The 26,845-nt window shown below is 35.8% G+C and overlaps 1 protein-coding gene and 1 pseudogene across 1 annotated transcript in view; one reads left to right on the forward strand and one right to left on the reverse strand.

Moving 5' to 3' along the window:
- Positions 1–24,554, reverse strand: part of LOC149210468 (uncharacterized) — a 70,089-nt gene extending 45,535 nt beyond the window's left edge. Inside the window, exon 1 of the mRNA XM_089396726.1 lies at positions 23,719–24,554. Within this exon, the coding sequence (XP_089252852.1) occupies positions 23,719–24,456 (738 nt within the window). The 5' untranslated portion in view covers positions 24,457–24,554. The remainder of the gene's footprint in view (positions 1–23,718) is intronic.
- Positions 12,706–18,755, forward strand: LOC149210471 (uncharacterized; annotated as a pseudogene).
- Positions 24,555–26,845: the final 2,291 nt, after the last annotated feature.

Consider the following 26,845-nt stretch of genomic DNA (forward strand, 5'->3'; position numbering starts at 1 on the left):
TCTATTATGCGATCTAAAGAGATTTCAAATAACAACTGGTAATATAGATCATTCAGCGATTATAAGAAATGAAATCAATAAAGATGAACCACTTCGCATAAAAAGTTAGACGAAACAATTGTGAAAAACATATCGCATAATGAGATATTCATACATCAAGCATAAATAAATAGTTATCACCGTACAAAAGTGCCAAATGATAACTCAGGCATTCATGCAATAATACATAAACAACTAAAAACTATATATCACTTTAACATATAAGAAGAAATGGTCAAAAGATAAAAGTACCATTTATGACTAGTCCTACTCATAAGCTTCAAGCGACAATGATTTATCTCTCCTTGCTCTAACATCCACTAAGAGTACAGAAGTGCAACATCAGTAGCAGATATCAAATGCAAACATCAACAAATCTTGATCTATTCATTCACCAAAACCTCCTTTGAGGGTGCAAAAGTGCATGTTCTGAGGACAAGTTTTTGATAAATTTCTGGACCCTTCTCTAAATGCATGAGAAGGGTTTAAATACTACTAACTAAATAACTTAATTACACAGATTCAGGATACGGTTTAAATGACCTCCCTTTTTCTAAGCAAAACTATTTCTAAAACTTAAATCTAATATCTAACTATTTCTGCATTTGCTCCTTAATGTTGCAAGCATTCAATATTTGCCTGGGCAGAGTCAGCTCACTGTCTTCCACTTTTGGTTGAGCTAAGCAAACAAAAATGGTAAGAGCTGGCACCATCTTTCCAGCAAAATCGATGATATACTCGAGAGTCATCTTCTGACCATGTGGTTTTACTGCGTAGGCCCAGTAATAATCCAAGTTCAACTTGGTTAACCTTTGAATCGCTTCTGCCTTTCTTTAGCTTTCTATTTCTAGTTTGTTCTTTACCATTGCTTTCTTGCCTTTTTCGAGCTCACAAGTGACTGAGCAGTTAGAGGGTCTGCTTCTTGAACAATTTTCTCAGCAATGCGTGATTAGGGCTAGGGAAACTGCCTCCGTTCTTTGATCTGGACTCCTCTGATGCGTTTTTCGCCTTTAGCGCCTTTTCTTCACCATGTATAAAGCTTTCAAAATTTGTAAAAATACTACTTTCGTGAGCTCTTGACCTTGAGCGTTAAACTGTCTGTTGATATCAGCATCGTTCAATACTCATTCAACAATGGATGTAAATGAAAGATCTGTAATGGATGGCTCTGCAACGTTCTGTGAATCTGCGGCTCTGTTGCATGCGGACGTCTTTTCTTTGTCTTTGAACATTGGAGTTTTACCCTTTTTCCTCATAGCTTCCTGCACATTGCTTTGTGTATCTTTCGTTTTTCGTTCCTGCAGTTCAAAAGTGAGGAGAGAGTAATGATAATAAAAATCGACAGGAAAGCTTTGAATGCTACAGATATGCGAAAACATGCCACCTGATGTAAACTAGCTCTTAAAACCACACAAAACCATATTTTATTAACAACTGGCGTATAATTCATTCATTATCATTAAAGCGCGTACCTAGTTCTTGGTTTATGGAAGACTTTTCTTGAATATTGAGCCAGGGAAATTTGCGATGGAATGTTTCTGCGATCTGCATCGCAGTATCGCATTTCGCTATATCGCATTATCGCATTTCACTGTATCGAATTATCGCAATTTCATCATGTTATGCTATCATAAGGTTGATTCATCGCGCTATCGCAAGATCGCGGATCGCAGCATCGCGGGTCGCGGTATCATTACAATCGTTATGTGTCTTTCCTGCAATTTTGCAATATGCAATATGCGATATCGCATATCGGCGATTTCTTAAGGTTTTCCAATGTGAGTGTTTATTAATGCATGCGATGCGATGGAGTTCGCGTCGCAATCTCGCAGTTTATCATTTTTACTCATAAGGAAATGTCCTATCATTCTTTATCGCGATGCAGTGTTTCTTAAGGAGTAAAATACATGAGCCTTAACTGATTTTTTGAATTTTTTACGAAGGGTCCCCTCTTACCTAGTGTTATTGCTAATACTAAATAAAGAGGGGGGTTGTTGGTGGCCACAACAATTGGCGATTCACTTGGAAGAACCAGTTATCTCTGTTTTTTCTATTGAATTTTCTAAACTTCCAAAACAGAAAAATTTTCAGAAAATTAAACTTTATTATGGAAAGATAAAGTACATTATGCTCTAAACTGTCAATGATATTTGGTTTCAACCATTTTCCACTTTGATTATTTGCTTCCTCTGGCTAGTCCTTGTATTTACATCAGCCATTACTTGGTCTTGTAAAGATAAAACAAAATCTTCTCTGTAAATCAGTTTTAAATATGCTCATTTGTCGTAGGTAGAGCTTCTACTGCCAGCAGGCGTTTATAGCCTCGACAGGGTTACTTGTTTCCCAGCAATGATCCTGTATCCTTCTTAAGGCAGCCTACAACTTTCAAAGAAAAATCCATATCCACACTTATTACTTTGATTTTCTTTTTATTCTTAAAGAACAATGTCTTGGTTTGGTAGCCAAATTATGACACAGTCATTCACTTGATTTATAACTTTGCTGAACACGCTGGCTCGTGATGAAACCCCTTGTCTTTTGATTGCAACAATCTTGAGTCATTGCCCTGTTGTGGTGTACAGTAGTGGCAAAGTCAGTGAGTTATATATCTGTGATTATGATAAGCCGGCTTGTGATGAGACCTCTTATTCTTCAAGATAAAGTGTATCCTTGGGTTGTTCCTCTGAAAGTTGTGATTTCCTTAGCAGGGAGGAAGTCATTGTTTCCCTAAGATAGCTCTGGACGACAATAATAGAGTTTTTAGAAATTGTTGTTCTACAGAGAATCTTTATTTTGTTATTGATACCTTTCATTGTACTGAGATAAAACAATTTCTTCACTAAAGGTTGTTTTCATCAAACTTTTTGAAGTTGAAACTAGTATTATATCTAGGCTAGAGTCTTTAACTGTATCTATCAATAATAAAGATCAGTTTTCCAAAAGATTTGCTATTTATACAAGCGAAAAGTTCAAAATCTGAAAGAGAATTGGTGTCTTTTTTGTAAATGCCTAATGTAACCATTCACAACTGATTTTATTGTAAAAAAAAAAGAAAAACAACTACTCTACAAAAATAGAAGAATAATCTTTTATGGAAAATATTTCTTGAGAATTTGTCCATTAACAAGCAAAGGATCCCTCTTACCTACTAAATCCTGTAACACAAACGTTGATGGACCTACGACTTCTACAATTTGAAAAAGACCAAGCCACATTCTTTGAAATTTTGTATGTTTGCCTTTCTCTTCATGAGCCTTGTCCCACTTTAAAAATAAATCTCCCATCTCAAAATCTTGTCTGGTTATTATGTTTGAATCAAAAGAGGATTTTACTAGTGCTTGATGATGCGCATGCGTTTTCCTAGCCTGTTCTTGTTGTTCTTCTAATTTAATTATTTCCATTTGTCTCAGCTGTAAGGAGGAAGTGGGTACTTCATCAATGTATTGAACTAAAGACAAAGAGGGAATTGCTAAGTGAGTCAGAAGAACCACTTCTTTCCCATAAACTAAATTAAAGGGACAAGTGCCGATAGAAGCTTTTTGCGTTATTCGGTCTGCCCATAAAGCATATATTAAAGCCTTGTGCCAATTCTTATGATTTTGGTCAACTCTTCTTTTAATAATCCTGATTAGGTTTTTATTTGTTGACTCAGCTAACCCATTGTCTTGTGGGTAGTAATTGGCCGAATATTTAAGTTTGAATCCTCTTTTAAGTGCAAATTCAGTCATTGCATTTCCAGAAAATTATGATGCATTATCAAACATTAAAGCGGATGGCAATCGAAACCTGGTGATTATAAATTGATCTATGAACTCAATGATATTTTCAGAATTAGCCGTCTTGAGTGGAACTGCTTCTACCCACTTAGTAAAATAATTTGTTGTTGTGAGGATGTATCTATGCTTCTTAGAAAAGTGAAGAACGATCTCACTTATTATGTCCAATCCCCACTGACTGAAAGGTTGCTCGATGTTTACCAGCTGTAGTGGCAAGGATGGCTTCTTTTGTCTTCCAGCAGTAGTTTGGCAGACTTGACATCTCCTCACGTAACTGTGCGAGTCTTTAAATAATGTGGGCCAGTAATATCCTGCGCGCAAGATTTTATGTGCAGTAGCATCTCCAACATAGTGTCCGCCTGCCGGCCCATCGTGGAGTTCCTGCAAAAAAATTTCAGCTTCAGATTTCTCAAGACACCTAAGAAGAACAGAATCATAATTTTTTCTAAAAAGAATATCATTTATGAGCTGATATTGTTTGGCTTTCAACCTAAGAGCTCTTTTCTTAGTATGATCGAGGTGTGAGGGAGCATACCCGTTCTTAAGATAATAAATGATATCAGCGTATAATGACTATGCATCGTTTACGCTTACCTCGCACATTTGTACCTCTTCAGATGGAATTTCAGAAATTTGTGATGCTCTAGCTAGCATTTTGCAGAAGCCTTGACCTCTTACAATGTTTGCTGGTTTAATCTCAATGTCATATTCTTGTAAGGCAGTGACCCAATTGGCCCTTTTCTCACCCACATCCTTCTGTACTAGAAGATTCCTTACCGCTGGAAACGATACTATGATTTTAGTATGGGTTTTAAGTAAGAAAGATCTGAAGTATTTGACTGCTTTGAAAACGGCATAAGCCTGTTTCTCCACGTCTGAATAATTTAATTCAGCACCCTGTAAATTTGAACTGAAAAACGCAATTGGAGCTTCCGCTTTTTCTTGATTTTCTTGAGTGAGAATCACAGCATATGACTTATCTGAGGCAAATGTGTATAAAATAAAAGGCTCTAAAAAATTCGGAGTTGCTAAAGATGGAACATTAATAATAGCTTGTTTGATCAGGTTGAATGCTTCATGTTCATCTTGGCCCCATTTAAAATTAGAGTTCTTTTTAATCATGGTTTGCAAAGGAGAGACGATTCGTGAAAAATCTGGAACGAATCTCTTTACAAAGTTGATCTGACCAAGGAAAGATTGCATGGCTTTTTTGTTATGAGATAAGGATATTTCATAAATTTCTTTGATTCTATCGGAATCAATGTGAATACCAGATTTTGACACTATGAATCCTAGAAGTTTCCCTTCACTTAGTGCGAAAAAATATTTCTTTGGGTTAAGTGAAATTCCATACCTTAAACATCGTTGAAAGATTTGTTTCAAGTCTTTAAGATGGTTGCTTCGTTTCTTCAAATACACTGTTATATCATCCAAATAAATTACTACAGATTTATTGACTAAACCTTTGAATGCGATGTCCATGGCTCTCTGAAATGTGGCACCAACATTAATCAAACCAAATGGCATTTTTCGATATGCATATGTGCCCCATTTAGTTCTGAATGTGGTTTTCAATTGATCATCAGGATGTACCAACACTTGATTATATCCTAAAAATCCATCCAAGAAAGACATTAACTCTGAGCCCGCCACTACCTGCAGTATCTGTTCCATAGGTGGTAAAGGAAAATTATCCTTTTGACAGGCTTTGTTAAGATTTCGAAAGTCAATGCAGATCCTAATATCTCCGTTTTTCTTTCTAACAGGTACCATATTGGAGACCCATTTAGAATGTATGACGGGAAAGATTATTCTGGCTTTCAATAACTTATTGAGCTCAGTTTTTATCTGATTTTCTAAATTGGGGTGGATCTTTCTTAGTTTTTGTTGAATAGGTTTTTCATTATCGATCATGGGAATAGTATGTTGGATGATAGAGGTGTCGTATGTTTTGAGCTCATCATAATTCTAGGAAAAAACATTTTTATATTGTCTCAAAAGACGAATATACGCTAGTTTTTCTTCAGGGGCTAGGCCGAGACCTAGATTAATGTTTTGTGGTTTAGCATCGGTTCCTAGGTTTACTAATTCGTAGTTCAAGGTTGAACTTTGGAGTTTTGAATTGGTAGACCTCTTAAACCGATCTTTCAAATCGTACAAGTCTTCTAACTTGACCACCGACTTAGGTATAACATTGTTAGTGCTATCTTGTTGTAATTGTTGATCGTGTTGATCTTCATCAATTATTTGATTGGAGTAGGATCCTTTAAATGTGAGGAAATTCACAATATCAGGATCGTCATTGAATACTCTCCAATTTGTGATGTTATCAGGAATGGATGGTCCAAAGATTAATTCTATTGAAAATCTATCTGGACTAAAATCTTCTAAAGGAATAAGTTTAGAAGCTACGTTATCCAAAAGGTCTGCACTTGCGTTTTGGAGTCTGGGGATTGAAGAAATATTAAACGCTATGAAATGCTCAGTCAAATCTTGAACTAAGGATTGATAATGTTTTAAATGACCTGATAAGCAATGTATAGTGTTACGTACCTGTTTAACCACAATCTCAGAGTCTCCAAAGACTTGAAGATACTTGACGTCTAACCCGATTGCTTTGTACAAGCCTTGGACCAAAGCTTCATATTCTGCTGTATTGTTGGTGCAATCGAATTCGAGTCTGCATGTGAGCATGATTTTATCTCCTTCTGGACTAATCAAAACGCATCCTGCTCCTGCTCCTTCGTTAGATCTAGAACCATCCAAAAATAATTTCCAAAACAAAGATTTATTTACAGGTTTATCTAAAAAATTAATACATTTCGAACTATCAGTTCGAGAAAAAATTTCGACTTGGGACAAAACAGAGTGTTCTAAATAAGGTGACGCATGAGCATTGAAATTGCTGAGGAAAGAATCTACCCGAGTAATTTCCAATAATGTTGTTGTTATACGCTACTGGTTCATTCTCCCCTTCTAGCTCCGTTATTATGTACTTCTGGTGTAGCTCTCGTTCAACTTTTATTTGATTCGGTTTACCGTTATAGGGCAGCCACATGTGCAACCAGTCGATTGCGAAGTATCCATGGAGTTTTTCTGACCAATCCCTGCTAAGAATTAAGCCATAGAATTTGGGAATGTCAGCAACTAAAATGTCAATAACTTGACATACCTTTGGGTTGGATGAAAACCTAATGGTTACTTGATTTAGTTCGCCGATCACTTCGACTTGAGATCGATCTAGATGAACTATGCGCACAGCGGATTTCTGTGGTTGAACGTTTAACTTGGCACATATGGATTTGGGTAAAATATTCGATGAAGCACCATAATCTACCAAACAATTGTGCACATTTTTATTGAAGATTTCATAAGTAAGGAGAAACGGAGGAGTGTGAGATCTTGATCTTCCTCCAATTAGAGCGATGTCATTTGGATCAATCTTATTGATCGCATTAGTTGGAAGTCTTCCCATGTTATGGGAAGCTTGAGAAAGTACAGTGACAAGCAAAGGTGCAACTGGCACGGCATGTAATTCTTTCATCATTATCTTCTGTTGATGCTTTAACTTGCTCAGTTCGTAAAGGGTGATGTTACCCCTAATATTTTTCATGTCATCTATAATATTGTACTCCATTTCATCCGACACGATAAGTGTTTTAGATGGAGTTGTTTCATCTGTTTGGACTGGGCTGGTTTGAGTCGCTTTAGATGTCATTTTCTTTGTTACGACTTTATCCTTTATTGCAGAGCTTGCACTCTTTGGCTTAGGAATAGTTTGGGGAGGATCAAGCTTATTTTTGCTTTGTGTGCTAACTGGGAATACTTCTTGATCTTCTTCTTGTGGGAGGATGAAATCCCACATTCCTTGTAATTCCACAACTTCTTCGTCATCAGTCTGCCCTTCAGTGGCAATTTCCTCTTCCTCTTCCTCGGATTTAGCATTTGAAATGGCATTGGGTGGCTTTGAACCCGTTGAAGGACCTCTTTTAAAAGTTCTGTGGGGCTTTTTTGAAGAAGTTTCTGCTACTTGCTTTTTGATGTCGACCATTTCATTGGACATGGTCTTTAGAACTTTCTGCAATCCTTCCAAATCGAATGGATCTTTTGCTTGTTTCTTCTTGGAGTCTTCCTTGAAGGTGACTTTTTTGGATTTACGTTCCTCTATCGCGGATTTCTTTTCCAGGGTTGTTATTCGTTTCTCTACTGCTATTGCTTCTTTCATGTTATCAGCTAAAGTTGTTTTATTGGCCCTGTCCACGAAGATTGCTATGTTCGATGGTAGAGCAGTGATATACCATTCACATCGTACTTCTTCGTTGGGCTGGGAAGCAGTAGGAATTTTGTTGAAATGTAAATTGAAGTCCTTGATAGGCTCTCTAATTTCAGCTCTAAGGTTGGATAGGTCGTTGATTAACGTTTCCGTAGACCTGTCATCACCGAACTTGGTTAGGAATTGCTCCTGGAAGATGTCCCAACTTGTGATGGATCCGGAGGGTAATGAAAAATACCATGATCCGGTTGTTCCTTGCAGAGTATAAGGAAAAAGCCGAACAACAACATCTTCATTAGTAACCCCATTGAGATTAATGGAAAGCATGAAGTTGTTTATGTGCTCTTCTGCTAGCATGCCTGCCTCGGGATTAAATTTAGGCAGCCATTTCTCAAGATGGGCCGGTATTTGACTCAAGGGTGCAGGCATTAAGACTGCCCCAGGGTTATTCCATGGAGACTGGGCCATTGTTGAACTGCTAACAGAGGAAAGTGCAGAAGATGATCCATGTGGCTGGGAGGATGAGGATACTACGATTGTAGATGATTGAGGAAGAGTTGTGGGGGTTCCAGTGGACGGATGGACGATGATCTGGAGTGGTGGAGTGGATGGTTGACTTCGCGGTGAAGAATTTGAGATGGACGATGTTGACGAAAGAGTCTCGCTACCTTGAGATTTATCAGACCTTTGAGGAGAAATGGAAAATCGCTGAAGTTTGTGAATCAGAGATTCAACTTTAGAAAATTCAACTGTAGATTGTTCTGAAATGTCAGGGTGTGTAGCAGCTGTTGATACTCGAGCAACTTCTAACTCTGGATTTAAATGTAATGGAGAAGTCGGGGGAGATGGTGAGGGTGATTTACTCTCAGAATGGTATTTAGATTTAGATTTACTTGCCGTTCATAGTTCAGGCCCTCCTTCTAGCACCAAATATGTTGAAGTCCCGAAAATCGGGTCGACAACAAGGGGGATACCCGCCCGGTCCGGACCTTGGTTGGCAGCTCCTTATCCGTTTGGTATAGCGAGTCTGACTAGGGATAATGGGACCAGTTTCCCAATCTATGAGTGTGTGTGTGTAAAATTCGATGTTGCTGATCCAATAGTTCCTATCTAAGATATTCTAATTCTATTTTTTTAATCTAATTCTATGCTATTGTAATCTAATAAGCAGTAACATCTAAGTCTATACTAACCCAAGATGTAATTCTTCTATTATGCGATCTAAAGAGATTTCAAATAACAACTGGTAATATAGATCATTCAGCGATTATAAGAAAGGAAATCAATAAAGATGAACCACTTCGCATAAAAAGTTAGACGAAACAGTTGTGAAAAACATATCGCATAATGAGCTATTCATACATCAAGCATAAATAAATAGTTATCACCGTACAAAAGTGCCAAATGATAACTCAAACATTCATGCAATAATACATAAACAACTAAAAACTATATATCACTTTAACATATAAGCAGAAATGGTCAAGAGATAAAAGTACCATTTATGACTAGTCCTACTCATAAGCTTCAAGCGACAATGATTTATCTCTCCTTACTCTAACATCCACTAAGAGTACAGAAGTGCAACATCAGTAGCAGATATCAAATGCAAACATCAACAAATCTTGATCCATTCATTCACCAAAACCTCCTCTGAAGGTGCAAAAGTGCATGTTTTGAAGACAAGTTTTTGATAAATTTCTGGACCCTTCTCTAAATGCATGAGAGGAGTTTAAATACTACTAACTAAATAACTTTTTTACACAGATTCAGAATACGGTTTAAATGACCGCCCTTTTTCTAAGCAAAACTATTTTTAAAAATTAAATCTAATATCTAACTATTTCTGCATTTGCTCCTTAATGTTGAAAGCATTCAGTATTTGCCTGAGCAGAGTCGGCTGACTGTCTTCCGCTTTTGGTTGAGCTAAGCAAACAAAAATGGTAAGAGCTGGCACCATCTTTCCAGCAAAATCGATGATATACTCGATATTCATCTTCTGACCATGTGGTTTTACTGCATAGGCCCAGTAATAATCCAAGTTCAACTTGGTTAACCTTTGAATCGCTTCTGCCTTTCTTTAGCTTTCTATTTCCAGTTTGTTCTTTACCATTGCTTTCTTGCCTTTTTCGGGCTCACAAGTGACTAAGCAGTTAGAGGGTTTGCTTCTTGAACAATTTTCTTAGCAATGCGCGATTAGCGCTAGGGAAACTGCCTCCGTTCTTTGATCCGGGCTCCTCTGATGCGTTTTTCGCCTTTAGCGCCTTTTCTTCACCGTGTATAAAGCTTTCAAAATTTGTAAAAACACTGCTTTCGTGAAATCTTGACCTTGAGCGTTAAACTGTCAGCATCGTTCAATACTCATTCAACCATGGATGTAAATGAAAGATCTGTAATGGATGGCTCAGCTGCGTTCTGTGAATCTGCGGCTGTGTTGCATGCGGGCGTCTTTTCTCTGTCTTTGAACATTGTAGTTTTACCCTTTTTCCTCACAGCTTCCTGCACATTGCTTTGTGTCTCTTTCATTTTTCGTTCCTGCAGTTCACAAGTGAGGAGAGAGTAATGATAATAAAAATCGACAGGAAAGCCTTAAATGCTACAGATATGCGAAAACATGCCACCTGACGTAAATTGGCTCTTAAAACCACACAAAACCATATTTTATTAACAACTGGCGTATAATTCATTCATTATCATTAAAGCGCGTACCCAGTTCTTGGTTTATGGAAGACTTTTCTTGAATATTGAGCCAGGGAAATTTGCGATGGAATGTTTCTGCGATCTGCATCGCATTATCGCATTTCGCTGTATCGCATTATCGCATTTCGCTGTATCGCATTATCGCAATTTCATCGTGTTATGCTATCGCAAGGTTGATTCATCGCGCTATCGCAAGATCGCGGATCGCAGCATCGTGGGTCGCGGTATCGTTACAATCGTTATGTGTCTTTCCTGCAATTTTGCGATATGCGATATCGCATATCGGCGATTTCTTAAGGTTTTCCAATGTGAGTGTTTATTAATGCATGCGATGTGATGGAGTTCGCGTCGCAATCTCGCAGTTTATTATTTTTACTCATAAGGAAATGTCCTATCATTCTTTGCGCGATGCGATGTTTCTTAAGGAGTAAAATACATGAGCCTTAATTTATTTTTTGAAATTTTTACTAAGGGTCCCCTCTTACCTAGTGTTATTGCTAATACTAAATAAAGAGGGAGGTTGTTGGTGGCCACAACATATGGGAAGCGCCATGTTTGATGAAGCATTGAAAGTTGAAGTTGCCACTGTAGTAGCAAGATATGAAGCAGTTGGAACTGCTCATGAAGCAGTATGTCATATAGCAGTAGCTGATGTTCAAGAACATGATAAAGTGATTGAAGATCTTTTGATGAGAATATCCACTGATCACATAATAGTGGAAGATAGTTTCAATGAAGTTAAAAAGAAGGCAGAGAACGAAGAGGTAGAGCAGGAAGCTCTCACTGAAGAACATAATAAAGATGTTTTTAACATTGTTTTTGAATGTGCAGGTGTTCAAAATAACATAGGTGAAAAAGTTGAAAACAAAGTTGTTAATAAATTTGATGTAGATTTGAAGCTCATTGAAGAATGGATTCAGAAACCAATAGAACAAATTGATGTGAGTCTTAAAATAGAAACTGAATAAAAGAATTGAATGAAATGGTGAATATTGATCTTAAGTGTGCAGATTACAAAAAAAACAGCAGTACCTGATGATGAAAGTGAAAAGAATGATATGAAAGGCAAAGATGAATGCATTGAAACCATTTTTCAACAATGGATTCAAGTAGAGATACGATTTTGCTATCAAGAAATATGGCAGAAAGAAAGTCAGGAATATGAAGCGCAAGAAGTAGAAAAAATAAGACAGTTTGAAGATGCAATGTTGTGCCAACAGTCCATGGTTGAACGAATATTTGAAGAAGGAGGTGTAGTAGGCAAGATCAGATTGTGTTTCAGCACAAATTCAAGAAAAGTCAAAGAAAAATTGCAATAGCAACAAATAAAGAAATATGGATCCTACAACAATAACCCACAACAGAGATTGAAACAATTTCAAGGATATAAAATTTGGAAGAAGAGAAAAAGAAAATGCAAAATTGTGAAAGTCTTGAGTCATTGTAAGCCTAGCTGAAACATAGATCAATAGACATGTTTGAGTGATAATTGAGTCAATTTCTATTGTAAGCCTAGTAGGCATAGTTGAGTCATGTTGAGTCATGTTTGAGTTATATTGAGTCATACGGTCATAATTAAGGGGGAGTGTTAGAAATTGTAATTACTCTCGCATGAGGAGTTGTCTAAAATTAGAGAATCAGTTAACTGAGTGTTGAGGGTTGAGTCAAGTCAAGTGATGGATGAAGAGTTAAGTGCAGTCCATATTTAGAGTGAGTTAACTCAGTTAAGTGTGTGTGGATGTTAAGATATTTTAGGCGATTCGCTAGTCGAAAAGGTTTAAATACCCTTCACCGGGTTCATTGTATTAATCAAGTTTTGTGTGATCAATAGAAGAGCCGCAACTTGTGTGTTTTGTGTGTGAATTTATGCTTTGTCTCCTCTTCCTTTCCAGCAGCGTCTTCAGGAGCGCGACCACCATGAACTTGTGCTCCAAGTGCTACAAAGAGCTTAACGCCAAACAACCTTCTTTTTCTTCTCACTTGAAACCCCAGCAACCGATACTTGGGCAGTTGAATGCGAAGCACCCATTGATTCTGCTTCCCACGTCGTCGGTGCCCTCAAGTAGCAACGCCCCGATGGTGGAAGTAGTAGCAGTAGTGGAGATGGTCATTGGCACTGCCCCATCCAGCTCGACAGAACAAAAGGTGGAGAAACATGAGAAGGATGAGGAGGAACAACCGCGGAAGAGCGAGAAGTGTTTTGTGTGCAATAGGCAAGTGGGGTTGACCGGGTTTAAGAGTCATTGTGGTGACCTTTTTTTGCGTTCAACACAAGTACACTGATATGCATGACTGCTCTTTTGAATACAAGATCGTTGGTCGCCTCGCCATTATCAAGGCCACTCCTGTCATGAAAACTCCTAAAATCGATACAATATGAGTGTCCATTTAAAAAACATCATTAAACATTGAGGATTCAAATCAAATATTATTTTAGTAACTACCTTTGCGTGGTTCCTTCTTTCAAGCCCAGTATTATCTCTCTCTGCAAATTTTGTGTTTAAATATCTTCATTTCAAATTGCAATGTTCATAGCACTATATGCACACTGGGGATTTGCTTCCATAAAAGGCATCGACTGGGGATGGGTTGGAGTGATCTGGATTTACAGTGTGGTATTCTATGTTCATTTAGATATAATCAAGTTTGCAATGCGTTACACTCTTAGTGGACAAACTTGGGAATTTCTCTTTGAGAGGAAGGGCAGTTTCATGCATTCTCCACTCTTCATAGGTTTTATGTTTTGTTGTGTCAGAAAAGTTTCCCTGGAGCATATATTCTTCTATTGCAAAGACTCATTTTGGTAACAATGACATCATGCAAACAACTTTCACAACAAAGAAGGATTACGGGAGAGAGGACAGAGAAGCCAAATGGGCACTTGCTCAGAGAACTTTACATGGTCTGTTTGCTCCTAATGCAAAAAGACGTGCAACAATTGCAAGGTAACAAATCATGGAAATGCATAATGCTTTTAGACTTTCTGTTATCGCCCTAATCCTATTTCATGAGAAAAAACCAAATTGATTTGAATCTTTGCATTTTGAAAATGATTTTAAGGTTCTAAATACCATGACATGAGCAAAATGTGTGTTCTCTCTGTTTTTGCACAAGTTTTATTATTTAGGAAAGAACTATTGTTTTAAAAGACTGCACACGAGTGATCCCTTCCATTTGCTTCATGCAAGAAAGTATACTCAAGTTATTCATCTAGAATCTTTGAATTCTGCTTCACTTGACCATTTTGTCAGGGGATGGAAAAACATGTTGATGCTAATAGTACTTGTGCAGGTTGAGAGAACTGCATACATTGAAGGGACACATGGAATCAGTTGTTCAGTTAAAGGGATTAGACAACAATGCCATTCAACAAGCATATACTGTTTAAACCAGGCCAACTACATTCACAGGATTATATACTCAAGCAGATTCACCTTGAAATTTGGGAAGACATCTGAGCAACACTAGCTTGTTTCATAAAAGCATATTGGCAACTCACTAGGAGAGAGAAATCATCAATCACAAAAACAACGAGAGGCTGAATTTTCCTGTCATTACCACAATGTTTGTTTCTACTTGTATTGGCTTTCAAACAATTTAAGAGTTCAGATTTCTGAGGCCCGTTGTTAGATTGAAATGAATCAATTCTTAAGAGACAAGTTGTAGAGCTTTTTATGGACTCACAAATTTTTTTTTTACTTATTAGTTGCATGTATATTTGCACATATATTGAGGAAATTATGAATTTTTAATTTATTTTTCCCGACTATAAATTCAATTTCTTAACATTTTTTTTAAATTAAAAATTAATTTTTTAATTCTGAATTTCTGATATGTGATGATTCATTTATTTCATGACTATTTTTAAATTAAAAATTAATTTTAAAACTTTTTAATTCTGAATTTCTATTATGTGATGATTCATTTATTTCATGACTAATTTTAAAGAATTTAATATTAAATTTTAATAATATATATAATGCAGCGGCTACGTCGTCAAACACAACACGATGATGAACACGAAATTCAACTCAACTGTTATGGAGCCCATATTTTGCAAGCTGTTATAACTGAACATGGTGGGGAGGCTTATCGTTGCTATTCACATTGTAGTTTGCTTTCCGCCCATGAAAGGGTTTAGTGGGTTTTTTACTAAACCTATAATGACATGGCGGCATGGTAGTTTCGTTGGATACTATGATCATGTGAGGTGGAATGTCCATCTTTCAAAACCCTTGGGGCACAATTATACAAATAGTTATCGAGTGGTACTTAAACGTATTATTTCATCCAGCTGGCTTGTAAAAATTGGAGAATTTTTAAAGGATATTAAAGGGATTTTCACTTTCCTTGAAGCTAAAGGAAGTGCCACCTGGGATTAAAAATAACTCTGATTAAAAGTTTATTTAAACTGTACTAAGTGCCACGTAGAACTAAACAATTTCGATTAAAAAACATATCTGTTTTTAAAATAAAGGTTCACCAATTTTCAACTTGCATTTTAGTAAAGGTAAATCGATTTTCAACTATTCCATTAAAAATAGGGTTGAGTGGTTACATATCAAGAGAGTTTTCAAATTACAAAAAGATATGCGTTGGTGTATCCTTGAGTGCAGAAAATGATACATAGAATATTATTTATTTATTTTGTTAAAAATAAATTCAATTGTTGTATAATTCCATATGCAAAATATATAATATGTACAATATTTATTATTTTTAGTAAATATATAATCTATATAATATTTATTATATTTAATTTTGTGTTTTTATAATTTTTTATTAAAAATATTTAATAAAAATTTAATGTATATTTTAAAAGATAAAATTGATGTCATATTGTATATTATACAATTACACATATGATATGCTATGCTATAGCACACAACTTTATGGTTGACTTGAGATCAAGGAAAAATTAAAATTAAATAGTTGTTTTTTATATTAATTTTCTCAAGCTTTATCTTATAAATAGTAATGAATGAACTTTGGGTTACATCATCACTTGATGATTTGAAGAGTAAGTGGAAATTGCTTTTAGAATAAGATTGATTTTTTTTGGTTTGATTTATAAATTTAGTAGGAATTTTTTAATGGATTGTTATAAATTTTGATTATTGAAATTACTCTAACGATTGTTTTATAAAGAAAACAAAATCATATCATCAAAATTATGATATTTGTGGATTCTATCAAAATTACTTACTTAAGAGGGAAGGACATTTGTTAACAAATAGATAAATGTTAATTTAGATATTTAAATCACATATATTTATTTGTAAATCTATTTCAATTACTTAAAATCTATTTATTATTTAGTATTTAATAATAATGTTTTTTGTTAATGAAATTGGAGTAAATTTTCACTCTTATCAAATGGTTTAAAAATCTTTAACAATTCAAATTCAAATTGAATAAAATTGTTGTCAATTACATGCATAAATTAAATAGCTTATATATATATATATATATATATATATATATATATAGATATATATATATATATATATATATATGCCCTTCATACTTCATTAGAAATTATACCAATGAAATCTTTAGGAAGTGCATACTTGTCTCAACCCTGTAAGTCTAACTCTAGCTTGGAAGTTGTATCAATGAAATGAAATCCTTGCAAATTGCATACTTGACTCACCTTTATAGTACTTTAGCTAGTCCAAACCTCACATTATTTAACCTAAACATTTCATAATATATACAAGGGTAATGTGAATAGGCTTCCACTTTTACATGGTTTTGGAGGTATTTAACTCTATAACAATTTAAATTAGTCTAAGTCTTGGTGAGTGATATCAAAAACTTCACATTCTTTATTTTATTCAATATTAATTAGGAAAGTCATAAATTCCAAGTTTACCTTAAACTAGGGTTTATGATTACTATGTAACATACTTTATATGTAGATAGTTTAAACTAAGATTTTCGATTACCCTGTAACATATTTTGTACAATTAATGTATAACAATTTAACTATAAGAAAAGTTTTAAATCCAAGACTACCTTAAATTGGGGTTTATGATTGCTATGTAGCATACTTATATGTAGATGGTTTTGGAGGTTTTTAATTCTATAACCATTTAAATTAATGTAACTTAGTTATCAATTACTTTTTACATAAAAAGCAGGTACTAATTTCTTTTTACATAAAAAGCAGGTACTAAGGGCTGCATATTACACTTGTTTTATCATTATATTGTCCCTCCGTAATAAAGATTTTCATGAAAAAACTTCTACAAATTTTCAGTTATCAGCATGGGATTAGCTTCAGCGAAAAGTTTTTTTTTGAATATTTCTTATGTTCATTACTTTGCTTAAAGCCAACATTGTGGGTTTATAAAACCTTAGGAAACTTTTCACTTGAGTGCATTGCTAACTTACATTAGATGTGTCTAAAAAAACTATATATTAAAAGTATCTATAAAGCCTATAAGTATAGCAAAAAAGCCTACAGAAATTTGGCACTGCATTTTGAAGTGCTTGCCTGGCTTGACAATCTACCTGTGATTTTAGATAACTAAATACTGTAAGGAGAGTCCACAATGAAAAATACATGACTTAGAGGGTAAGGCGGGAAATCAGGCCAATCCGAATTGTAAACATTAGATCGATTCACATAAAAGATATAATTTAGAAAACACCTATAACACCTATATATTCAGACATTGAACCTTCTTTACTTTCCCTCCTATTTCTCCTTCCTCTCTAAGCATGTATCTCGGAATCGCAGTATATTAGAAGACTTTGCTAGCGAAAACCCAGAAAAAACCTAGAAAATTCCTCATGATTTATGTTGTCAGTAGAGAATTCTAATGATTAGTGAAAAACCCAAAAGAAACGATGTGTATAAATGCAAACAAAGGATACTATAAGCTCCTTTGTCTGAACAATGTCATGCAAACTGGTCTGGCCAATTCCGTACCATCATTGTATTTTTAGTTCTCATGTGTTCATTGTGCTGTTCGCTGATGTATGTAGTATGAATACGACGAGGTGACGATTTTGACAGGAGGGCCTCGTCAGAATTCTGTCGATTTTTTCCAGAACTTGAATTATTTTTGTAGGTAGATATTGAATTATTTTCGTCGTTACTCTCGAGGCTATCATTGCATTGACAAATTTTATGTTAAATAAATATTGATTCTAGATATTAAAAGTATTAATATTTAACTCTATCTACTTTGCAGGCATTACAATTCTGTGTAAGCAGGGTCCACTGAGTTTATATCCCTGTAACAGTAACAGTCTAAGCCAGAACCAATCTTGCATGGATATGTCTCGGGGATCGGAGTTGAGCTGCACATAGGCCAGAAACTCCTCCACTTCACAACCCAAGATTAGGCAGTGTATCAATGAAAATGAGGATTATGTTAGGTTTACTGAGATATCATCTTGCGAATGCTCTGATAAAAATGGAAGTCATGGGACATCGATCTCAACTTGGGTCTGGATTTAACGCTGTGTATCAATCATGTTGAGAGCAAACATGAAATCCCCCAACCTAATCCCCCAAACTTAACAGTGCAATCAGCGATTTTAGCAGGAGGAATGGAGCAGGCAAGAATGTTGACAAGAAGAGATTTTCAAGCCCCAGCTCTAAGCAGAGAAACCAAAACATGTACTCTGATTCTAGGAACATGGTGGATGCAGTGGAACGGTTTGAAGAGAGCTACCAAGAAGTAATTGTAGCCTAGCCAGGGCCAGTTCAGTGCAGTGCTTTGAGAACACTAAAATAAAATCAGCAGGAAACTCCTGTGAGTAACTCGAATGAAGCTAAGCATTTAGCTTTTTCTTGGATTACATCCAAACAGTTTGAGTCATTCTCAACAAACCATTCTAGAATGGATGACCTTTGCAACTCGAGCTATGATGAAGCATGCCAACTGTCTACCTTTGATCACAATTTGATAGATCACTCAACAGCTCCCGATGACTCTTCCATCACAGAGTAAGGTCACAGTCCTTTCTATCTTTTGGGAAACAATTTCGGTATTAATCTTGTAAATTTATCTAGCAATTTCTAATGCTTGTCCAACTTTTATCTAGCAATAAACTGCTCAGGAATGGGTAGAGTCTGCCCTCAACTTGGGGCACACAGAAGTGGACTAAGTGGATTAATGGCCACCCCTTTGGATAACAGTGATTGGAGACTGTGACTCTGAGCAAAGATGACTTGCAAAATGTTTCTTCATATAGTCAAACGACTTAGGATCATGAAAAACTTAGGCACAAATGACTTTGGTAGGCTGAAGTCCAATTTCCAATCTTTCTGATATGCATATTTTTCTATTATTATAAGGTATCTTAGAGGGTCACTCTGTTCTGTTTGGCGTTTCATATTTGACCACTTATACATCTTTTGGTAGCTGAAAATAACGGGAGATTTATTTGCGGCTCAAAAATGCTCAAAAAAGAGAAAGACTACTTGAATGGCAACACCCATCTCCAGGTCCAGGGAGATCACAGATCTTGTTTCCTTGCATCATCATTGAAGCAAAAAGTTGGGGGATCACATACTGCTCCTGGTGATCATGTTGCAGGTGTTTATTATTAATTTCATTATTATTTTCCAACAATTCCATCTGCCTGTCAACCATTGTTTCTGCCATTTTTGTTCCCTATTGATCGAACCAATGTTGCAGGTGTTCATTATTATTTTCATTATTATTTTCCAACAATTCCATCTGCCTTTCAACCATTGTTTCTGCCATTTTTGTTCCCTATTGATCGAACCAATGTTGCAGGTGTTCATTATTATTTTCCAACAATTCCATCTGCCTTTCAACCATTGTTTCTGCCATTTTTGTTCCCTATTGATCCAACCAATTTCTATCTGCAATTTGGACACTGTTCATATATAAGCTTCCAGATCGACAGATATATTTCCTATGTGCTTCATATTATCTTCCCCTCTTTAAGTTGCATTATTCACATTCATCTCACTGGCTTGCCAGAGTTTTACTCGTTGATTTTGTCTTCCAGAATGATTTGCGAGATTAATTTGTACCTGTGAGATTCATAGGGTCACTGTTATCAGCACTGGCTTTTGTTGGACTGCATTTTCTTGGTTATTTTGGCGGGCTATACAGATACTGAAGGCTTGGACCTTGCCAGTTATATGAAAAACAAGAATTTTCTACACACCCTTGCATTTGTACTTAAATCTTGTTCTCAGCTCAGGTTCTATGGCTGTTCAATTTTGACGAGTTAATTTCTGTAATCAAAGAAACATAAGATTTCCTCCCTGAAGTTGTATTTTCTCAACATATAGAATTTATCTGACTGATGAAACACTGACTTTAGCATTTGAATATAATCAAAAACTTTTGTCAACGTGAACATGTAACACAAACCGCTATTTAATACCGTATCTTGGTAGATACATCAACAAATCATTACATTCCTTACATATTTTTAAGATTTATATTTTTTGAATTCATGCTTAATTTGTTGTTTCTCTGGAGTTCAGTCTCATCACCTCAAAGGTTGAAATTTCATGGGAGGGATTCGGAATGGGAGTTACTTTTCGAGAATTAAGCCATTTTAAGGGGTCCAAGCTCCACTTAGCATTGCATAACAGTTCGTTTTTTTACCAACATTCGGCTAGCCCTCTACTTAGGCTCCCATTTTCGAAGAGAAAAAATATATATATATAAAAATAAATCAATTCATAAAATCATCTCACTAAGGAAAAACTGACTTGAGCATTAGAATATAATTAAAAACTTTTGTCAACTTGCACATGTAACACAAACTGTTATGTAATACAGTATCTTGTTAAATAAACTAACAAATTTGTATATTTTTATATTTTAAACTTATGATCAATGGGTGTCTGTGGGGATTAGTCTTATTAGGTTTTGTGGGGATTAGTCTTATTAGGTTTTGTGTTCAAATTTTATAGGAGTTTGAATTTATGATTAACTGGTTTCTGTAGGGATTAGTCTTATTAGGTTAGATATTCAAATTTCATGAGAGAGGTTGAAGACAGGAGTCATTTTTAGGGAATTAAACTCTCTTAAAAATCTAAAAATTCCAAAAATCCAAGTTAAACCTAACTTTTCACAACAAATCATTCTTTTTTCTACAAAACAATAAATAATCCTCTCCCTAAACTTAACCATTTTGATATATATATATATATATATATATAGGGGCATAATGAGTCATTTCACCTATGACAGACCTCATGATGAGACAAGAAACAAAATAACAAATTATTACTTAAGTTTAATTAATTAATTAATTTGTTTTCATGCTTCCTAACATCTTGATAAAACTTGTCCGACAACTCTATTCCCACGAAGGTTTGAACTTTGGTCGCTGAAATAATAGTCCAAGACCTAGTTACCAGAAACTTGACTTCACTGTTTTGAGGGAGAATGACTTGAAATATCGAAGTTTCAGTTGCTGGTTTTTCATGGAAACTTAATTGATCTAAATAAATAGACCATTCATGGAATTCATTTTTTAATAAAATTTTATTTTAATAATTTATAAAGTATTTTAATATGAACCAAATAGAATTAACAAAATTAAAATTTTTAATAAAATTATTTTTTTATTAAAATTAAAATATTTTTTTTTTTTTTTTTAAATAAAATAAAATATAAATTTTCAAATTTTCAAATTATTTTTTTTAGCTATATTTTATGTGTTTTTCTGTTTGCTGATTCACCATCCATATAATTATCAAACAAAAAAATAATACTAAAATATTAAATTTAATAAAATTATTATTATTGAAAATCAAAGTATTTTTTTTCAATTTAATAAGTTTATAAGCCTCTCTTGCACCAAAAGGTGTAATTGTTAGTCTTTACCATGTGTGAATTTATGCTCATCTTAAAAACATTTTAAGCAAACAAGAAAATAATACTAAAATACTAAATTTAATAGGATTATTATTATTCAAAATCAAAGTAATTTTTTTTTCAATTTAATAACCTTACAAGCCTCTCTTGCACCTGTGGTAATTGTTAGCCTTTACCATATGTGAATTTATGCTCATCTTAAAAACATTTTAATCAAACAAGAAAATACGTTGGATCATCTTGAAAGTGGCACATGCATAACTTTAATATCCATGTGCCCTCTACCAAACAGTAGTTATATTTGTCTATTGCGCCTTCATTAAGTCTGTTCAGTATTGTTATAAGGAGACGCTAATCATTATGCCCTCTGTGTTTTCTTCTTTGTTGCATCATATTTCAGCAACAAGTAAGAATTTAAAGACATCTGATCAAATCAATTAGAAAACACAGAGTTTAACATTTGCTTGTTAACGAAGATAATGAAACTGACTGAATTTAGATAACTATATATATTGGAACACTGGACTCCATGACAAGCCAAGTTAATCAAAATAAGAATAATAATTTTCTTTCAAGGTCTTCGAGACCCAACTCTCCATTTTCCCGAATAAAAAATATAAAAACAACGAACAAACGTCTGAGCAGATGTAGAGCACTTACCGAGTTGAAGTAATCCCGGCGAACTAGATTGGTCCAAAGAAAGTTTGATCAACCCCAAGGTAACCTTGAGTATAGGTCATTTCAGTAAGCAACCCCCTTTCATTGCTTACTTTGAAATGAAAGGAGAGTGATCAATGCTTAGAATGACCTCAACGCGTTACGGACTAAGTGATTCAGGGTTACCAGAGTTGTAGCATATTCAAGATTAGGTGATTCAGGGTTACCAGAGTATTCCAGGGTGATTAATAGTAGTTGTATTAATTATATAACATTAAGGTAATTATATTTCCTAATGTGTGGTTGATATAAATATATATAATTCAAGATTAGGTGATTCAGGGTTACCAGAGTATTCCAGGGTGATTAATAGTAGTTGTATTAATTATATAACATTAAGGTAATTATATTTCCTAATGTGTGGTTGATATAAATATATTTATATAATTTTTATAAATCTATTAGTGTATAAGAAATAGAAAATATCTCAATAATAATAAATGTTGTTATGTTAATAAACAGATTCGTTACTTATAATTAACCATATTTAACAAAAATTAATTAAAATTGACCCAAAACAAACTTGATCAACCCAAAATAACTTAAATACATGCCTTTTCAGTAAGCAACCCTGGTTAAATAAAAAAATAGTGATCAATGCTTAGAATAACCTCAACCCGCGAAGGAATAAGTGATTCTTGGTTACCAGAGTTTTGACATACCCAAGATTCTTTCTTTTTTTTTTTACTGTAGCACAGTTGTATGAATTACATGATATCATATCACAAGGGCCAAATTTACCCTCACCCTCTCTTCGCTAAATCGCTAAAACAGAATTCAATGGTCTATCCTTCAACGAATATTATATTTGAGATTCATGCACGAGCGTTTGTGTGAACACATGGCAGATGTTTCAAATGGCCATCCACTTGCTGTTATTTATCACTAAACTTGCACTTGCATGCAGTCAAACTGTTGAGATCATAGTTTGTTGACAGGCAGATGTTGAAAAATGCAGCCACTTTCTTCCCGTATGGCTTTTAGGTTATAATTCTCTACCTACGGATATAGCAGCCCCTATTTGGAGACAGATTCCAAATGGTGGGAAGGTCCCAAGGCAAATCAGCTGGGTGTCCTCGAATGGTCACCCAACCATCTACATAATATGATTTGCTTTTTCCGAACAAAGAATCATGTCTAGGAGATTTCCAGATCACAGAGATCTATGAATCACAGAGGGTATTTCCAGATCACAGAGATCTATGAATCATGTCTAGGGGATTTCCAGATCACAGAGATCTATGGATCACAGAGGGGAGTGCGTAAACTGAGAATTTTATTTATTTTTTTCGTTAATATATACACAAAGATTTACCTTAATGAAAATATTCTCAGTTTCATCTGTTTCAAATAGAAAACAAAGAGAATCAAGATAGAGATGAACCTCGATGAAATCGAAAAGCTGCGATATGTAGTTGATAAGGCCACTGAAATCGACATCAACATTTTCTTTATCAAGTTCCATAGCGGCTTCCTTTATAGTCTCAGCATAATCCGACTCCTTTAGAACTCTGGAGGAGGAGGGGGTCGAAGAGGATGGTGGCTGGGTAGGTGGAGAAGCAGTGGTTTGGGAAGCCGTGGGGATCAAGGCAGAGGAGGAGGGGGTCGAAGAGGATGGTGGCTGGGTAGGTGGAGAAGCAGTGGTTTGAGAAGTCGCGGGGATCAAGGAGGAGGGGGTCGAAGAGGATGCTGGCTGGGTAGGTGGAGAAGCAGTGGTTTGAGAAGTCGCGGGGATCAAGGAGGAGGGGGTCGAAGAGGATGCTGGCTGGGTAGGTGGAGAAGCAGTGGTTTGAGAAGTCGTGGGGATCAAGGCAGATGGTGTTACAATACCTCGAGAGGAGGAGGGCACCGCATCTGATGGAGCAATAGGTTGAGAGTCATTCTGCATTACTGTAGAAGCATTGACTTGAGAGGGAGCCGCCGCTGATGGAGGAGCAGAGGAAGATAATTGATGAGAAGATTCTACAGTAAGAGTTGCTGCAGGAGAAGGGTTGGTAATCACAGTGCGAGGAGGTGGGGCAATTTCAGATGAATCAGGTTGTGCAGAAAGGGTGGATTTCTTATCAGAAAAGCATGGAAAGCATGAGAGTAAACCGCAGCAGCAACATTTCTTTGAAGACATGTTTGATAAAGATGCAACGATGCGCAGCTCTGAAAAAGTAAGGAATGAGAAATGACTCCAGTCACTGGCGCTCCAATTCGTCCCACAGCAAGTCAAGAATGTAAGATTTTGAACATAAGAATATTATATATAGTTGCAAGGGGCACCAGCTCAGATCACCTTCACTACACGCATATGGATTTAATAGAGCTAATGTAATTCATATCTTTCAGGGGTAAGTTAATTATTGCTTTATTAGATATTACATTATTCTTATTTGATGTTAAAATGGAAAAACAATAAAATAATTATTATTAGTAATAATTATATATTTCAAGGTTCTAATACAGTTTAGAGGTAAATTGATTATTTACCCATTGTCTTTTCCTTCTATTCATTCCATATTATATTATTAAATAAAAAAAACCATTATTGATTTAATATATATGTTTAATTAACTAACTCCCTAGACTGCATTCAGATTTTAGCAAGTGAAAGATTCCTCAACCAGAAGTTGTGATCCACAAAGTTTGTCGAGTAAAAGCATATTGCATTATCAGCGTTAGATAGGAGTAGTCTAACGAGGCGGAGGAATTTCTTGGAAAGCCAAAAGCTACAGGAATTTGGGCAATTTTTTTTTTTTAAATCTTGTAGATACCGTGTTTAAATCGTGTTTTTGATGGTAGAAATGGATTCAGCACCATCAAAAATGTCTAAAATACCTAAAAATTTGAATTTTAACAATTATAAATTGGATTTACAAAAATCCTTGCCAGATTTTCTCTAAATATAACCAGAATTTCCATAACTTTCCATACAATTCCTCCAACTAATTAAACTACGGCCTTTAGATAAACTTGTTCAAACCAAAAGTTATATATATGTCATGTCAATGACTTGTATTCCATTAAGTTTGACATCACCTTACAAACTACACTTAACATTTCATCCAGCTGTTTTCACACTCTACAGATTCTATGCGTCATATCAACCAGAAGTTGTCAAGTAAAAAGACATCGCATAATTTGAGGGAAAAAAATGCCGGTGGCCGGAATCAGAAAACTTTCCCACCGGCGCAGGTTCCAGGCAATTCCTGCCCTGGTTAGACTACTCCTATATTTTATATTACTGCAGGGATGTCAGTAGTACGTTAATTATTGCAAGCTTGATTTACAAGGCGAGCAATATTTCCTATGCTATTGGGTATTCAATGCGGTTTAAGAGGCCGTAGTCTTTAACGCGACTTTTTGAAAGCCTTTCCGGCGATTTTTTCTGGTGAAAATCCGGCAGTAATTTATTGAAATCGAAGTTTGATAACTAGTTTCTGCACAATGAAAGCGTCCCACGGGTTTTTCAGGGTGCTGAATCCGAATATGCAGTTAAAAAACCATTTTAACTGCAACAAATCATGATTTCATCTCAATTTCTTCCGCCAGATTCCGTCACGAAATCTCAAAAAATCGCATTATAGACAACTCCGTTTAAGAGTACTATGATGGGGCCAGCAATCGCTTAGAAACTTCACCATGCATGCATGTAACGGGACAACTCTCGGGCCGGGAAAGGACTCCAGCGTCACCGGAAAATACTGACGCCACATCCAGGACCTCCAATGTCAGACGAAGTGGATGGGCGGGACAAATTGGGCGCGCGAGGAACAGTGGATCGATTTGAAATTTGAATTTCTCTGCATTCATTGTGAAAATTTACAATGTATCTGCTTTTCTCATTCTCGTTCTCATTCTCAGACAGAGGGCACCAGAAAAAGCAAAACGATTCATCTGTAGCTGCTCTATGCCTTGGTCCTCATACTGTTCACATATATTTTTCTTGATATTTATGTGAACCACATGCACATATTTGGCTTTCTTGGCATTGAGTTTTGCATTTCTGCGGCTTGCAAACGCCCAGGCTTAACTGCGCAAGTGTTTAAGCATAATGAATGGGAAGCCATGGCCAAAAATAGCAGCGAGTTGTGCGGGACGAGAGAAGAATTCTTGGACAAAGATGAAGATCAGGTTGAGAATCCATGGCGGCAGATGATGTGGATAGGAGGCAGCTGCCTGCCCTCTAAAAGGTCATCTCACTGAGAAGCTCGACAATCGCAACAATTTCCGCAGAGGTTTCGCCCTCCAATTTTCCAACGATGTGCAGGACAAAACGCACATCTTGCCGTGGCTTCTGCCTTCCAAGGCGATCGATCTCCATCACAGACAGCGACGAGTTCTGCTGGATCTGGTTGCTAATGCATTCAGCACCAGCCTAGCCTGGTTTCTTCGCATGTACCCCTTCGATTTCATCGACATTCACGCCTTCGAAGTCGATTCCAAGCTCCTGCAAAAGCCGAGCTCACTTGGTTTTGACGAAGAGTAACGTGGCACAGACGAATCCCTCCTCCCTCACTGTAAAG

Source organism: Pinus tabuliformis, chromosome 1_2 (genome assembly GCF_031772625.1).
Source record: "Pinus tabuliformis cultivar Carrire ecotype Pingquan chromosome 1_2, CPIR1, whole genome shotgun sequence".
NCBI classification, from domain to species: Eukaryota; Viridiplantae; Streptophyta; class Pinopsida; order Pinales; family Pinaceae; genus Pinus; species Pinus tabuliformis.